Here is a 14899-nt window from a genome sequence, read left to right as displayed (position 1 = left end):
TAGTTGCCCAAGACCATCTGGATGCTGAGAAGAAATGTCGATTCTCCCGAGTCTCTCTGCCCTCAAAGTCCAAGTCTTGACTCATTATGCTACTGACTTTCATCAAAGAAAGGGTCAAGGGTCTGAATTCCTCATTTATTCTGGGTTCCCATATGTTCAGACTCTAAACTAAGACATCTCCCAGAGAAAGTCAGGACACAAAGTTAAGACAAAAAATGTGAAATTCTCGAAGACAAATAGATTCATGAATTGAAAGTAGGTTGGTGGGGGTTACATGTGGGTGGTAGATAACGGGTTTTGGACTAGGGTTGGGTTATTTGTGTATGTTTTCTTTGAAGTAAACACCAAGACTCGATTTGTCTTTTCCTGACATTTAATGTAGGGCCAAATTTCTCCTAGCAGACCAGGCCAAAGGAATGGGTCTGTTTTTTTTCTAAAACTTAGAAGCCAGAGGATTTATTAAAGTTGGTCAGACATTGATACTGCACACCAGGGCGCCACACCAGGCCTCCTTTGAACACTTGACAGGGCTGGATTCCAGAAGGTCTAATTAGTTAGAGAACGTAGGGGAAGCTCCAAGATGCCCACTAGTGGACGGCACCATATTAGTTCACTCTGAGAAATCCCTACCTATGACCTCCCAACAAACCCTTAGTTTGCTCACTAGCTGGAGGAGCAATAAGACAGGCATTTCAGAGCAATAAGGAAGTGATTCTTCCCTTGTGTTGACTCGGAGGCCAAGGACTAAAGCACTAGCATTAGAGGTTGGGAAGACCTCAGATCTGTTCCCAACCTTGAACTTAATAACTTTTGCTCTGTGGTATTTTACTTTTCTCTTTATCATGTTGTTGGATTTGATTGAAAGGACAGACGTCCAGGTTACTCTGGAGCACCATTTGCAGTGTAGTCCAATGGACATGAACCAAGGGGTACATGGCCATGTTGCTAAATCTATGCAGTGTGTGTGTGGGGGGGGGGAGTATGAAGTCCACCTCACAGTGCTCCTTCTCCTTTCCTAATCTCAGTTCTGTTATGCTCAGTTCAAGAACCATACATAATTTACTTGCTATGTGTCAGCCATTTGGCCAGGCACCAGGGCTAGAGAGAGACAACTGAGACAAAGTTCTTGCTGTCCAGACACTTCCATTCTAATAAGGGGGATGCCGACAGGTAAATATAACTACAATGAGGACATGAGGCCAATGTATTAGATGTATGCAGAAGGGGGGGCCACCTGGGCGGCTCAGTCAGTGAAGCATCCAACTCTCGATTTTGGCTCAGGTCATGATCTCAGGGTTGTGAGATCGAGCCCCGCTTCGGGCTCCGTGCTCCGTGGGGAGTCTGCTTGAAATTCTCTCTGTTCCTCTCTCCCTCCCCCAGCACTCTCTCTTTCTCTCTCTTTCAAGTTAGTAAATAAATCTTAAAAAAAAAAAAAGGAAGAAGTATGCAGAAGAAATGAAAATAGTACAGAGGACTGAGATACTAATTATCTGAGAGGGTCAAGGAAGACCTTCAGAGAAGCTGATATAATAAATTAGCTTCAGAGGATGAGCGGCAGTTCAGATGTGAAAATGGGAGAGATGGCAAAGGGAAGAAAGAGCAGGCAAAGGCACAGAAGCAAGACACACAGGGGCCTCAGGCCTTTTATGGAATTTGGCTCCTCACCTGTCATATCAGCAGATGTCCAAAGTGCAGGGATAATCTGCAGGTCTGGCAGCTCTTACACAGTCCCTTTCTCTAGCTCCTCGCCAGTACTTCCCATGGGTCTCTGATCCCCTTGTCTCTGGTCTTCTGCTCATGTGACATGTGACATGTTTTGGTTCTACTTTGACATGTTCTGCTCATGGGACATGTGACATGTTTTGGTTCTACTTACATGACTTTGATCTCCTAGACTCTTGGGGTCATGAGTCACCCTGTGATCTGCAGCTATGCACGAGAGACCCTCCTGGTTCCACCATGCTCTGTGGTACCCTAAAAGCGAGGCCGGCCCAGCCAGAGACCAGACCCATATAAGGACCTGCACCTTGTCTCCTAGAGGTAGAATGAAAAATGTAAGTGGGAGAGAGACGTGGCAGGAGACAGTTCTCAAGGTTGGCTGCAGACCAATCTGATTCCTGCTGATGTCTGGGCTTAATCCTGCAGACTTGGGGAGCCACCGGAAGACGTGGTGCTGGGGCTGGTAGAGTCTGCTTTGCCTTCCTTAGGGTTACTCTGCTGGTTACTCAGGGTGCTTGTATTGGAGGGAGAGAGACTAGGAGCAAAGGGAAAAAATCGACACAGAAGGCCATTGCAATGTCCAAGCAAGACTTGAGAAGAGGAGAAAATCAGGTCTCCCTGCCACTCACTGCTGAGGCACTCAATCAGTATCTCCTGGGGGCTAGGAGGAAAAGGACAGAGCCCGGGTCCCTTTTAATCAGCCTTGTGTTTCCACAGCTCTCCATCGTGGCTCTGATTCTTACACGGGGGCTGCCTCCTCCTCTCTTTCCTTCTCCTTCTCCCTTCTTCCCTCTCTCCCCTGCTCTGCTTCCTTCCTCCTCCCCCAGCTTGTTCCCCTATCTCTCTCCCCCTCCCCCTCTCCTTCTTTCTCCCTCTCCCTCCCCCTCTCCCTCTCTCTGGCACACCCTGGAGAGACAGCATTACCTCCTGCCTCCAGCTCAAGCCTCCCTGATGGGAGAAAATGGAAAAGTAAAAGAGAAAGGCCAGCCTGAACCATAAAAAAAAAAAAAAAAAAACGGGAGAGGGGTTCCTGGGTGGCTCAGTCTGCTAAGTGGCTGCCTTCAGCTCAGGTCATGATCCCAGGGTCCTGAGATTCAGCCCCAGGGCCCCAGCTCAGCAGGGAGCCTGCTCCTCCCGCTTGCTCTGCCCCTCCTCCCACTCATTTTTTCTTTCTCTCTCTCAAATAAATAAATACAATCTTTTTTAAACAAAAGAACCTGAAGAGCGATCAGCATATGCCTGTAAGAGGCAGGAATGACCTGGAAGAGTATGACCCTTGCCACTTGACAACAGAAGCCCCTGGCATTAGCGGAACCAACAAAGGTTTGATCTTTCTTGCATCTGGGCACTGTGGGGTGCTCCACAAATATTAAAAACAACTTCTGTCATACATTCCATCCCCTCGGAGGCTGCCGGCAGAAAGCACAGCCCTCTCCGACGATCCTGCCAGCAGACAGCAAGAAATCAAGACCCACGGAACAGTATCCTCGGGCATGTTCCGGCCTCCCTAAGACCATCCGTCACCTTCGACTTGCCCAGAACTATCTTCAGTGACTGTCCCAAGTCACAGCAACCTGTTTACAAACATCTAGAATTCACAGGCACTTTTAGGACAAGGGACCCGAGATGTGTCCAAGTGGGCAGCAAAGTCTTCTCTAAGAGAAGCTGTTCCTCCAGATCTATTTATGCCGATGTAAACACTTACCAAGGAAACAAGGCATGTGGGCATGCGCTGGCCCGGCAGGCCCTCGGGTTGCTGCAAAAGGCAACTGGAGAGTCACATGTCATAACAGTGGAAAGTACATATGCAACTATTCTTAGCCCTGGAATGTATACACTGTCTCCCTGCCCGGTGCTTCTTTCCCGAAGTTCTAGAAAACTGTGAAAGCACCGTTTGCATAAACAAATCCAGAACTCTCCCAGGACAAATCATTTGCCAACTGAAGGAAGGCCTGGGTTTATGGTTTCACTTGGAGCCAGAGGTGGAAGGTCTCCGGAGGGACCAGGCAGACTGGGCATTGGGGGACGTCACTGCTGCAAACCAAGGTAAAGATCTCTAATGCCTAGTTCTTCCGCAGGTAGACTGCCAGGTGTCATCCTGGAAACCCTGCCCAGAGTGTTGTTTGGTCTCTGCTTTCTCTTTATCACATTCTAAAACAAAACCCCCAAAGATTCTGTGAAGTCATGTTTTTAAAAAATAAATCGCAAAGGCCCATTTTCGTCCTTCAGTACTCTCTCGATGCCAGAGGGCCACGCCCACAGAGTGACTCCTCGGGGAATGACTGACACCCAGAAAGATGCTTACATGAGTTTACTGAATAACAGATGTGCTGAGAAGCTAGAGCAGGGCTCACAGGTTTGGGCTGGTCAAATGCAGGGACTGTCACCTTGCTTCAGCCCCTGACCATCAGGTAACTTCCAACCGTGTCGGTAGTTGTTTTTTTGTTTTGTTTTGTTCTGTTTTTCTAAGATTATCTGAAGATGCTCTTTGCCTTTCACCTTTGGGAGTAACCATAAAAGAGAGTGTTGGCTGTGAGGTGTGGGGTGTAGGTGGCCTCTCTTTCCAATCTTCACTAAGCAACCTTCTTGGCAATATCCACAGCACCTTAGTGAATGGACACTGAGTCTTGGAGTCTCCAAGTCTTGGAGTCACCACAGCTAAACCCTTCAGCACACGCCTCCCCTTGGGACCTCTCCCCCTCCTTCTAGGATGGATGAGGAGTCGCCGGATGGGCTGCTCTTCAAAGACCACGACTTCTCCTCTGACTTATTGAGGCAGCTCAATAGCTTGAGGCAAAACAGGCTGCTGACTGATGTGAGCATCTGTGCAGGGACCTGGGAGGTCCCCTGCCACCGAAGTGTGCTGGCCTCCAGCAGCCCCTACTTCCGGGCCATGTTCTGCAGCAACTTCCGGGAGAGAAGCGAGGCCAAAGTCCAGCTGAAAGGCATCGACCCCGCGACTCTGGACCAGATCATCTCGTACGTGTACACAGGGGAGGTGCCCATCACGGCTGAGAACGTCCTGCCTTTGATGGAGGCGGCCTCCATGCTTCAGTACCCCAAGCTGCTGGAGGCCTGCTCCTCCTACCTCCAGAGCCAGCTGGCCCCCAGCAACTGCCTGGGCATGATCCGACTCTCCGAAACCTTGAGTTGTGAGACCCTCAAGAAGAAAGCCAGGGAGGTGGCCCTGACATGTTTCCCTGAGGTGGCTGCCTCGGCCGACCTGAAGGATCTCTGTGCTTTGGAATTGAGAGACTACCTGGGGGATGACGGGCTCTGCGGGGAGGAGGAAAAGGTGTTCGAGGCCCTCATGGTTTGGATCAAGCATGACCTCCAGGCCCGGAAGCGACACGTGGAGGAGCTGTTCAAGCAGGTCAGGCTTCCGTACACCCACCCGGCCTTCTTCCACCACTTCATCGCCAACGATGCCCTCCTGCAGTCCTCGCCCTCATGCCAGACCATCCTGGAGATGGCCAAGAGGCAGATGTTTGCCACGTACAGCACCACCAGTGCCCCAGACCTCCGGCCTCCATGGCACGTCCCCCCAAGAACCTCTTACCAGGATTTTCTCATCATTTTGGGTGGGAGGAAGGACAACCAGCAGACCACCAGGGACGTTCTACTATACAACAGACACACCAACCAGTGGCAGAACCTGGCTAAACTCCCAACTCGCCTATATAAGGCCTCAGCCGTCACCTTGCACCGCACCATCTACGTGCTAGGAGGCATGGCTGTCGGGCCAGGGAAGAACGTGCCAAGCCACAACGTCTACATCTACTCCCTGAAGCTCAACCAATGGAGGCTGGGGCAGCCCATGCTGGTGGCCCGCTACTCTCATAGAAGCACTGCCCATGAGAACTTCATCTTCTCCATTGGGGGCATTGGAGAAGGGCAGGAGGTCATGGGCTCCATGGAGAGATACAACAGCATCTTCAACATCTGGGAGAGCATGGCCAGCATGCCCGTGGGGGTTCTCCACCCTGCGGTTGCTGTGAAAGACCAAAGACTCTACCTTTTTGGGGGAGAGGACATCATGCAGAATCCTGTACGCCTTATCCAGGTAAATGGCTGGTCCTTCCCATCATGAGAGTGCATGAGTGCACACATGCACACATACCCATATGTGTGTGTACACATATAAACACACGTGCATACATGCACATACACATTCATGGATACCTGCTTGCATGAGTGCATGCACACATACCTATAATCCACGTACTCACTATCCTTTGCAGAGAAAACATAAAAGAGGGAGGAAAGGAAAGTTGGAAGGGAGGGAGGAAAGAAGAAAGTTTAAATTCAGTAAGACTTTATCCATTTATGAATTCTGGTTATGTACGATGAATACACACAAAGGAATGTTAGATACAATCCCTGTCCATGAAGAGTTTATCTCTAACTTTATTAGAGATAAAATTAGTATCTCTAAAAGTTCAAAAAAAAAAAAAAGAAAAAAGTTCAAGCTAGAACACATGGAATATCAGAAAGTGAAGTTCTGTAGGAAATCTGCAGATCCTCTCACCCAAATCAGCAAGGCCTTAGAAGAAGAGTCCCAAGCATTGGTCTACAGTCTGTGACCAAATCCTGGGAGCCCAACCACAGATCAGCTGAATCAAAATCTCTTTGTGGGGGTCCGGACATATACCTGTTACAGACGTCTCCAGGAGATCCTAAGGAGCAGCCAGGTTGGAGAACCCTGGCCTTAAATGACAGGTAGACACTAACTAACATCACTAGCAAGCTCTCTGAGAAGTGTTACCAACAGAAAGCAAAATCTCAGAATATTAAGTCTTTTATGCAAGTTCTAATCTCTGCAGTTCACATTGTGTTATGAAAAACATGAATAATGAGCCTGTCTTTAACAATGATGAAGGAGCTCCCTGGTAGTTGCTATGTCCACTGATGAGAGCTATCTCGAGCCCAAGCCCCCTGTAAGAGCCCTGGGGACATGGGCATGAGCAGGACATGCACTTAACCCTCCAGTAGCTTCAGGAAAATTACAATTCACGTGCTGACTGGAGGGGTGCTTTAAGAGCATGAGACGTGCCCTAAGCCAGTCTAGAGGGAATTGGGGATGGTTGAGGGAGGGGTGGTCCCAGGTAAGGAAACAGCTGAACCAAAGGCTCTGGAGCAGAGAAGGGCACAGCCCAACACCTGGAGGGACTGACAGACTGACCATGTAGCTGGAACACAGCGGGAAGCGAAAAGGCGGTATATCTAAGTGGAGCTTGGGGTGGGGAGGAGAGGAGTTAGTTCTCACATGTTCTCCATCAGCCCCCTTCCCAAGCTGCCCTGAGTGCCCCCCTTCACCCAGACTGCTGCCCCTGAGCCCCTACTATAGAAATTCTGGAACATTCCCAGGGGATAGGTGTTTGTGGACATGAGGCTGACCCAGCAGGCTTTCTAGGCCTTGTCAAGGAATTGGGGTTGTAGCCTAAGAGTAACAGGGTGGCTGAAGTCATCAAATTTGCATTTTTAGAAGCTCCCTCTGGATGCCCTGTGCAAAAGGGATTCGAGGGGCCTGCGTGGACAAAGGGAGGAGAGCAGGGGACTGTTCCAGAGATCCAGCCAGGATGACAGTGGCTTGGGCTAAGCTGGTGCCAGTGGAGACGGAGAAAAGTAACAAGCTTCAATTTAATTCCTGTTTTGTCTTGCCTTCGTTTCCCCAGCCCGTATTCTCAGCTCTTCTCTGACCATCTAGGCAGATTTTGAGCCTGTTCCAAGTCCTACTCATATATTTGAGCCAAGAGAGACATGGCGGCCCCCCACCAAGCTCTGGCCACACAATGTGGACGTAACAGAGGGCTTCTATGTAAAGCTAGAACCCCTCCCTCTTTTACAAAAGTACTTTTCAAAATGAAGTAAACAAAAAATGCTAATGACTTCACATTGCAAAGTTGTTATTGATTTCCTAAGAACACATACAAATCTCAGAAAAGCTTTCAAGCTGGCGTATCAAAAAATGAATGGTACCATCGAACAAGATGCTTGCAAAGGCAGGTGGGGAAAAAACCCACTACCATGTGAGTAATCCTTTTACACTGCAGCGGTGAGAATGGTGAGAACGGGGTAAAGGGGAAAAGCATTCATAGAAGCTTTTCTCATCTACTTAGCCTTGGCTTTGAAATGGTGATTTTACTCATTCAACTATAGCATGAGATCAATGTGTGGGGGTTGCTTGATGGAGTAGGTTGGATTTTCTGGCACAGTTTCAGTTTTCTTTACAGGATGGTTCTTCTGCACACAAGCATTCTTTTAGGAACTATTGAACAGTGGTATCACTGTGTAATTTGTGTGTGTATGTATACCTTTCTCCCTGGCCGCCTTTCTCCCTCTGTTTCTGGATGGCACTGAGCAAATCCTTCACCATAACAAAATATCACTTCCTCCACTGGTCAAACACCATCTTTGTTATCCTTGCCCCCAGCTCTCTGGGGGTACGATGAGGATTGTGAGCAGATGTTTAATCTATCTTTGAAACCATACCCCAAACTTGCTGACAAAGAACAGAGAGCCAGGAGGCAATTACTCACTCAGTGTTTACTTTAACTCCAAGGATCCCACTTTCCAGTGTCATCTATGTATTTTCAGATGAAACTATGAGGCTTAACAGGCTGTCTCTATCACATGGCCTCATCTAGGCTTCATCAGCTTCAAGAATGGAAAGACCTCGAGAGGTCTTCAGTCTCAAAATGCGCCATCAAGAAAGGCGACACCTATATGGCCCCAGGCAGAGTCATGATTGCGGTGGTTAAGAAGTTGGACCCTGGGGGCACCTGGGTGGCTCAGTGGGTTAAAGCCTCTGCCTTCAGCTCAGGTCATGATCTTAGGGTCCTGGGATGGAGCCCCACGTTGGGCTTTCTACTCAGCAGGGAGCCTGCTTCCTCCTCTCTCTCTGCCTGCCTCTCTGCCTACTTGTGGTCTCTGTCTGTCAAATAAATACATAAATAAAAATCTTAAAAAAAAAAAGAAGAAGAAGAAGAAGAAGGAGAAGGAGGAGGAGGAGGAGGAGGAGGAGGAGGAGGAGGAGGAGGAGGAGAAGGAGAAGGAGAAGGAGAAGGAGAAGGAGAAGGAGAAGGAGAAGGAGAAGGAGAAGGAGAAGAAGAAGAAGTAGTTGGATTCTGGGCTCAACCAGACTAGCTCTTCCATTCCTTAGCCATGTGACTTCCGGCATGTCACTTAGTCTCTCTGAACCTCAATGATCTAATGTGAAAAATGGGGGCAAGTAATGGTACCTACTTCATAGGATGGTTGTAAAGATCAAATTTGGTAATATGATAAAAAATAGAGTCTTTCATATGGTCGCAATTAAATTTTATATAGAAAAAAATGCCATTTTCTTTGGCAAATAAATGTTTTGCCCCTTCTTTTCTTATATGAAATCCATCCTAAATCTCTTGTGCTAAATTTTGCTAGTAGTGAACTACTTTATATTTGATATTTGAACTTTATTTAAACTGAAGGGGACATGTTCTGGGAATAATGCTTTGCGATGCTATTTCAGACCGTGGCCAAGGAGCCCTGCCCCACCTCCTTGCTCTTTTACTTTTTTCTCATGCTTCCTCTACGATTCTAATGACTTTTAGGCATGAACTGTTCAAAAGCCTTCCTCACTTAGCTCCACATGCATTCTTGGCTCTCAGGCCCTCTCTGATACACGGGAACATTCAGAAATTTAAACATGAGCCGGAAATAGAAATGATTGAAAAATCACTGGTTTTATGAATACCCAAGTTGCTCCATTTCCCATTAAAAAGAAAAAAATGTTGCAAGTAAGGTAAGCAAACACATACTACAATGCGTAACTCTCGGTCCATTCTGTGGAGACATAGCTGAGGATCTCATGGTCTCACATAAAGACCAGTTTCTAGTAATAGATACTTTCTGTTATTTAATTACATTTTGTTGATAATAATACATCTACCTACATTTTAAAAAGTGAAAAGAAAAACAATCTTATTTCACTCTCTTAAATACTACTTCTATCTCTTAAAAAATATATATCACTTTACAGTGCAGCACCATGATTCTATTTCTCCCTCAGGTTTATCACATTTCCAGAAACACATGGTTCAAAATGGAGACAAGGATGATCAAGAATGTGTGTGCCCCTGCTGTGGTGCTTCGGGAGAAGATTGTTATCGTAGGAGGTGAGTTGGAACAGAGGATAGCTAGGCTGGACACAAACTTGGCATCTCCCACGGAAAAAGGGTCACTAAATAGACAGATGTTGTTCTACAAAACAGTGTTTTTAAAAGCACATCCATCCAACTAGGGGAGTGTGGATGACTTGACAAAGTTCTTTTCTCATCCAGAAGTTTCTCCCTGTCTTCATCTGTAAACAAGGAATGAAATAATACCCACTTCACGGAATTGTTGTGATAATAAAATGTGCTCGCATATCTAAAGCACTTAGCACTATCCCAGATACATGGCAAATACTCAAAAAATGTTTGCTACCGTTAATAATATTAGCCGCTAATGGATCATTTCTCTGCAACTACAGTAGAGTGTCTTGGTTAAGAGGAATAGTTCTAGCGTCAGACCTGGGTTCAAATCCTGGCTCTGTCACTGGCTGTATACTCTTTGGCACATTGTTAATCTTTTTCTGTGCCTCTGTTTGCACATCTGTAAAATGGGGGTCCTAAAAGTAGGGAGTGGTGGGGACCAGATAGGGCCGTGGTGGGAACTGTTCCTGAATTCCCAAGGCTCCTTCCCTGGATTATTAAGGCTCTTGGGGGAGAAGGGAACATGTGAGAGAGATGAAAAAGCCAATAAGATAGAGAAAGCTCGGGGTGCCTGGGTGGCTCAGTGGGTTAAAGCCTGTGCCTTCGGCTCAGGTCGTGGTCCCGGGATCCTGGGATCGAGCCCCACCTCAGGCTCTCTGCTCAGCAGGAAGGTTGCTTCTCCCTCTCTCTTTCTGCCTGCCTCTCTGCCTACGTGTGATCTCTGTCTGTTAAATTAATAAATAAAAAATCTTAAAAAAAAAAAAAAAGATAGAAAAAGGTGTGGAATCAGGAGGCTGCTCCCAATCTAACGCTGCTTTAACTTGAGGTTAAGGATACAGGGGCCAGAATCAGACAGATCTTAGTCTAAACCCCTGCTCGGCCACACACTGGACCTTGGGCAGTTTATCAAAACATTCTATACCTCAGTTCAGAGGCCAGCCTTGGTACCAGGCAATGGCAAAGTACAGACATGTTTCCAGACTGCAGACTTCCTGTCCCAAATGAACAATGTTGAGCTTGCCAACATGCCATTGGTTTTCAGGTTACACAAGGAGGATTCTTGCTTATGACCCTCAATCCAACAAATTTGTCAAGTGTGCGGACATGAAAGACCGGAGGATGCACCACGGGGCCACAGTGATGGGGAACAAGCTCTATGTGACGGGCGGGCGGCGGCTGACCACAGACTGCAGCATCGAGGACTTGGCCTCCTTTGACTGCTACGACCCTGAGACGGACACCTGGACGTCCCAGGGACAGCTTCCTCACAAACTCTTTGACCACGCTTGCCTCACTCTCCAGTGCATACCCCACACCCCCACCTTCCCGTGAAGTTGGCAAGTAACTGTGGGTCTTTGTCAAGATGCTTTCTATTGTAAGAGACAGAAACCCAACTCAAAGGAGTGTAACCCCAAAAGGATGCAGAGAGTGCCCACAGGACCAAAAGTTCCAGAGCCTGGAGGCCCGGAACCAGGCATACTGTTGGTAGAACTCTCTGGCCCTCTCTGGCTCTCCACACCCCCACCCTATCTCCCTCTCTCCCCTTCTCCCCCTACTTTCCCTCCTTCTCTATCTCATCTCTGTTAGACGTCATGCTACAAACAAGCTTCTCTACCTACAAAGTATGAAGACAGTGGCGACTGATAAACTCAGTGTTTTCTAAAGTTGCATCTCCAAGAAAGAACTTCACCATTATCTATATATTAACCTTGAAAATAATCCAAATTGGCTATTTCTTAATTCCATGCCTTCTTCTTGAGTCAATCGCTGTTTCCGGGGCTTGTGCTTCTGTAACTGTGATCCCAGAGCACACCCCTACAGGCAGAAGTCACGTTGACTGTTCTCGCTGACAGCTCATCCAAACTGCACAGCACAAGACAGAAGCAGTTTCCCAAAGAAAGAACTGCTGCGCTGACCAAAACCACATCTGCCCAGAGCATCGTGGAAATCTAGAGCAAAAGGGGTCCCTGGCACAGGGTCCAGGTGGCAGTGTGAGAAATGGGCCATGACCGTGTTTCTTTGCATTCTGTGGATGTAATAAATTGGAATTCGAGGAACATGTGTGCAACGTAGTATCTAGTGTTTGCAAAATTATCCATGCGGCCAGAATAAAGTTTGCTTCTAGTGCCAAATTGTGTTTTTCTCCAGCCTCTGGGGAGCTATAAACCTGCAGAATTCATCAGGATTTTCATTTTGGTAAATGTTATGAGAATCGCTCTTCTGAGGAAAGTCAACAAATTCCTTCAGAGATCCCAGCAATTACTGCCCTGTCCATGCCAGGGCTGAATGTCCCCCAACCGCGCTCTTGGTCTCAAAGTGCCTCCCAAGCTGGCTCCGTCTTAAGCTCCAGAATCAACTGAAGATGGCAGCCCATTATAATCACCTGGCAGTCTTCTCCCCAGCTATGGAAGCATCTGGAATGGGTCTCACTTCCCTGAGCCGGGCACCAGAGAGCCTTCAAGCCGGAACCTTCCTCCCCACCCTGCTCTCCAAGTTCATGTTCTGGATTTTTCCTTTCTTCCTGCACTTCAGCTCCTCATGCTGGGATCTGAAACTTTGCCCTGCTCCCCAGACCATGTGGCCGTGGTCTAGACACCCTGCCCAGGTTGTCAGCCCCTGTTCCTCATCCTGGATGCTGTCACCTTAGCAGTTACTACAACCTCTTACTACAACCCATTCTCTGAACCCCTCTGTTGAGGCTCTCGATCCCATATCTCCCTGGAAAAGGTGATCAGTGACACCTCCAGCACCTAACAGGCAGTGCGTTTTGATTTGTCATCTGACTGACCCATCAGCAGCGACCACACAGATGACCCTCCCTCCATCTTGAAATGCCTTCCTCACTCTGCCTCTGGGACACCACTCACCCTCTCTCCCTACTCTATGCACTTAATTCTTGTCTCTTTCTTTCCCCACTAGTAAATGGTGTGCGCCCCAGTGCTCAGCCCTTACACATTCCTCGCCTCTACCCTCAGGCCCAGGGGAGCGAACCCCCTCGTGCATGGCTTTTCGTTCCCCCCCGAGCGCTACTGACTTCCCACTGTTCTCCATTTCCAGACTCCAGGGCTTGCTCCATGTTTCCACTTGGATGTTAAATACCTCAAAGCCAATGTGTTCACATTCACTTTTTCCTCACCAAACCAACTCCTCCCATGGTAGGCCTCCCCAGCCTAAGAGAAGGAAACAACTGTCTCCCAGCTTCTCAGGCCCAAAGATCTGGACGCTGCTCTTGGCTCTTCTCCCTCACACTGCACTCCATTTGGTTCAGGAGTGCTGGACCCAGCAGCCCCACCAGCCACCGCTCTTACTCTGGTCCAAGCCGCCATCTTCTCTCATCTACACCCATCACTGGTGTCTCTGCTTCCGCCTTCACCCCCAAATCTCTCTCCACCCAGCAGCTGGGGGCATCTTTCACAAACATGTGAGTCAGAAGAGGTCATTCCCCTGTTGAAAATTCTCCAAAGCTTATACTGGAACGAAAGTAAAAAAAATTTTTAATTAAAAAAAAAAAAAAGGAAAAGAAAACCTCTCCAAAGCCTTCCCAGCTTTCTCTGATGCCTTCCAGAGACCCACAAGATTGTCCCCCCACCTCACAACTTTCCCCTTCTGCTCTCACCGTGTCCCCCCACTCGGTGTCGGCCACACTGGCCTCTGGGCTCACACATCTGTGTTCACACGCACCGTGCCCTGCACCAGAACATACTTGGCCTGGATGCCACACCCACAGGGTTCCCTCCCTCCCTTTCCTCAGGTGTCCGCTCAGAGATGCCTCTCCTCGGTGCCATGATCCGATCTGTGCACGCGTCCTCTCAGGTACAGCCATCACCTCAGTCCCTCTGCCTTCACTGTCGACCAGCCTAAGTGGCCTTGCTGCTTCCACGCCTGTCCAACTCGGATCCTTCCTCGAACCCTTCCTCGAACAATAGCCAGGCTAATCTTTTTAAAACACAACCCTGTTCATATCCCTCACCTGCTTAAAATGACTTGACAGCTTCCCAGAGACCTTTGCATAGAGCCCCAGTCTTTTCTCTCCCCTCCAGGGCCTTTGCCACCAGCACCCACCTGTCTCTGGCCCTGCCTTTTCCTGCTCCCCACTGCTCACCGCCCCCAACTCCAGTCAGCCTTCATCACTTCCCCTTCTCACTCCCGCCTCTCTCTTGTCTGACACACACCTCTCTCGCCTCTGTGTTTGACTTAATTTCAATTCATACCTTACCTGCCAGATTAAAATTCACCGCATCAGAGGCCTTCCGTGCCCCCCTACCCTAGCCTGGGTGGGCTCTCTCTCCCATTAAGTGTCCTCATTGTTCCTATACATCCCCTCTGAGACCCTCATTGCTGTCTTCCCCTCCAGGTTCCTATCTGCCCTATCCTCATCCACATTCCCAGGGCTGGGCTCACCATCCGCTGTATGTATTATAGATCCCCGGTAAGTATAGCACAAGTGGATTAAAGAATAAATTTGCTGAATCCACACTGTCTCTAGAAGGTCCATTTCAAACTCAGACGTTCCTGTGGATAGTTCCTGGGGTAAGCACCTCAGATCCTCTGCTAAGGGGTCACTGTGTCCTTCCCTCTTCCCCTTCCCCTTTCCCACCCTGGGAGAGAATTAGCATGGCCCACCTAGGTCAGGCCTGGAGGCTGAGAGCTTATCCTAGACAGCCCTTTTTGCCTGGAGTTGGAAGTGGGAGTGTTGCCATCTATGAACTCCTTCGGCAGCCTCCAGAATTCCTTCTGTCGGAGACTTGCTAATGCATCCACTTTCCTTCCCCTTCTCTTAATCCAAAATATACTAAGCTGTCCGAGTCTGTGGCTGCTCGGAGCCTATCCAAGTCTCCCTGGGGTGCAGAAAAGCAAAGTCAATTGTCTCCTGGAATTTATAGAAAGATGGCACCAGGGCCGAACACATTTGGACCCACATGGCAGGCCAGCTTCGTGCATCAGGT

General features: G+C 48.5%; 1 protein-coding gene across 3 annotated transcripts; it reads left to right on the top strand.

The window, feature by feature from the left end:
- Positions 1 to 3492: 3492 nt before the first annotated feature.
- LOC116862791 (kelch-like protein 38) lies at positions 3493 to 11678 on the top strand. Of its 3 annotated transcripts, XM_032850196.1 has the most exons (4): positions 3497 to 3765; positions 4322 to 5782; positions 9770 to 9875; positions 10996 to 11678. In XM_032850196.1, exons 2-4 carry the CDS (start codon positions 4430 to 4432, stop codon positions 11283 to 11285), a joined length of 1749 nt encoding a protein of 582 aa, XP_032706087.1. In that variant the 5' UTR covers positions 3497 to 3765; positions 4322 to 4429; the 3' UTR covers positions 11286 to 11678. The 3 variants fall into 3 exon arrangements, with proteins under 3 accessions (XP_032706089.1, XP_032706087.1, XP_032706088.1); XM_032850198.1 differs by lacking the exon at positions 9770 to 9875 and having other exon boundaries at positions 3493 to 3765; positions 10996 to 11178; XM_032850197.1 differs by lacking the exon at positions 3497 to 3765 and having other exon boundaries at positions 4241 to 5782.
- The last annotated feature ends 3221 nt before the right edge of the window (positions 11679 to 14899 follow it).

Source organism: Lontra canadensis, unplaced genomic scaffold, assembly GCF_010015895.1.
Source record: "Lontra canadensis isolate GAN:19392208 unplaced genomic scaffold, GSC_riverotter_1.0 scaffold330, whole genome shotgun sequence".
NCBI lineage: Eukaryota > Metazoa > Chordata > Mammalia > Carnivora > Mustelidae > Lontra > Lontra canadensis.
The sequence above is the reverse complement of the archived record's forward strand: the minus strand, read 5'-3'. Positions and strand labels throughout refer to the sequence as shown.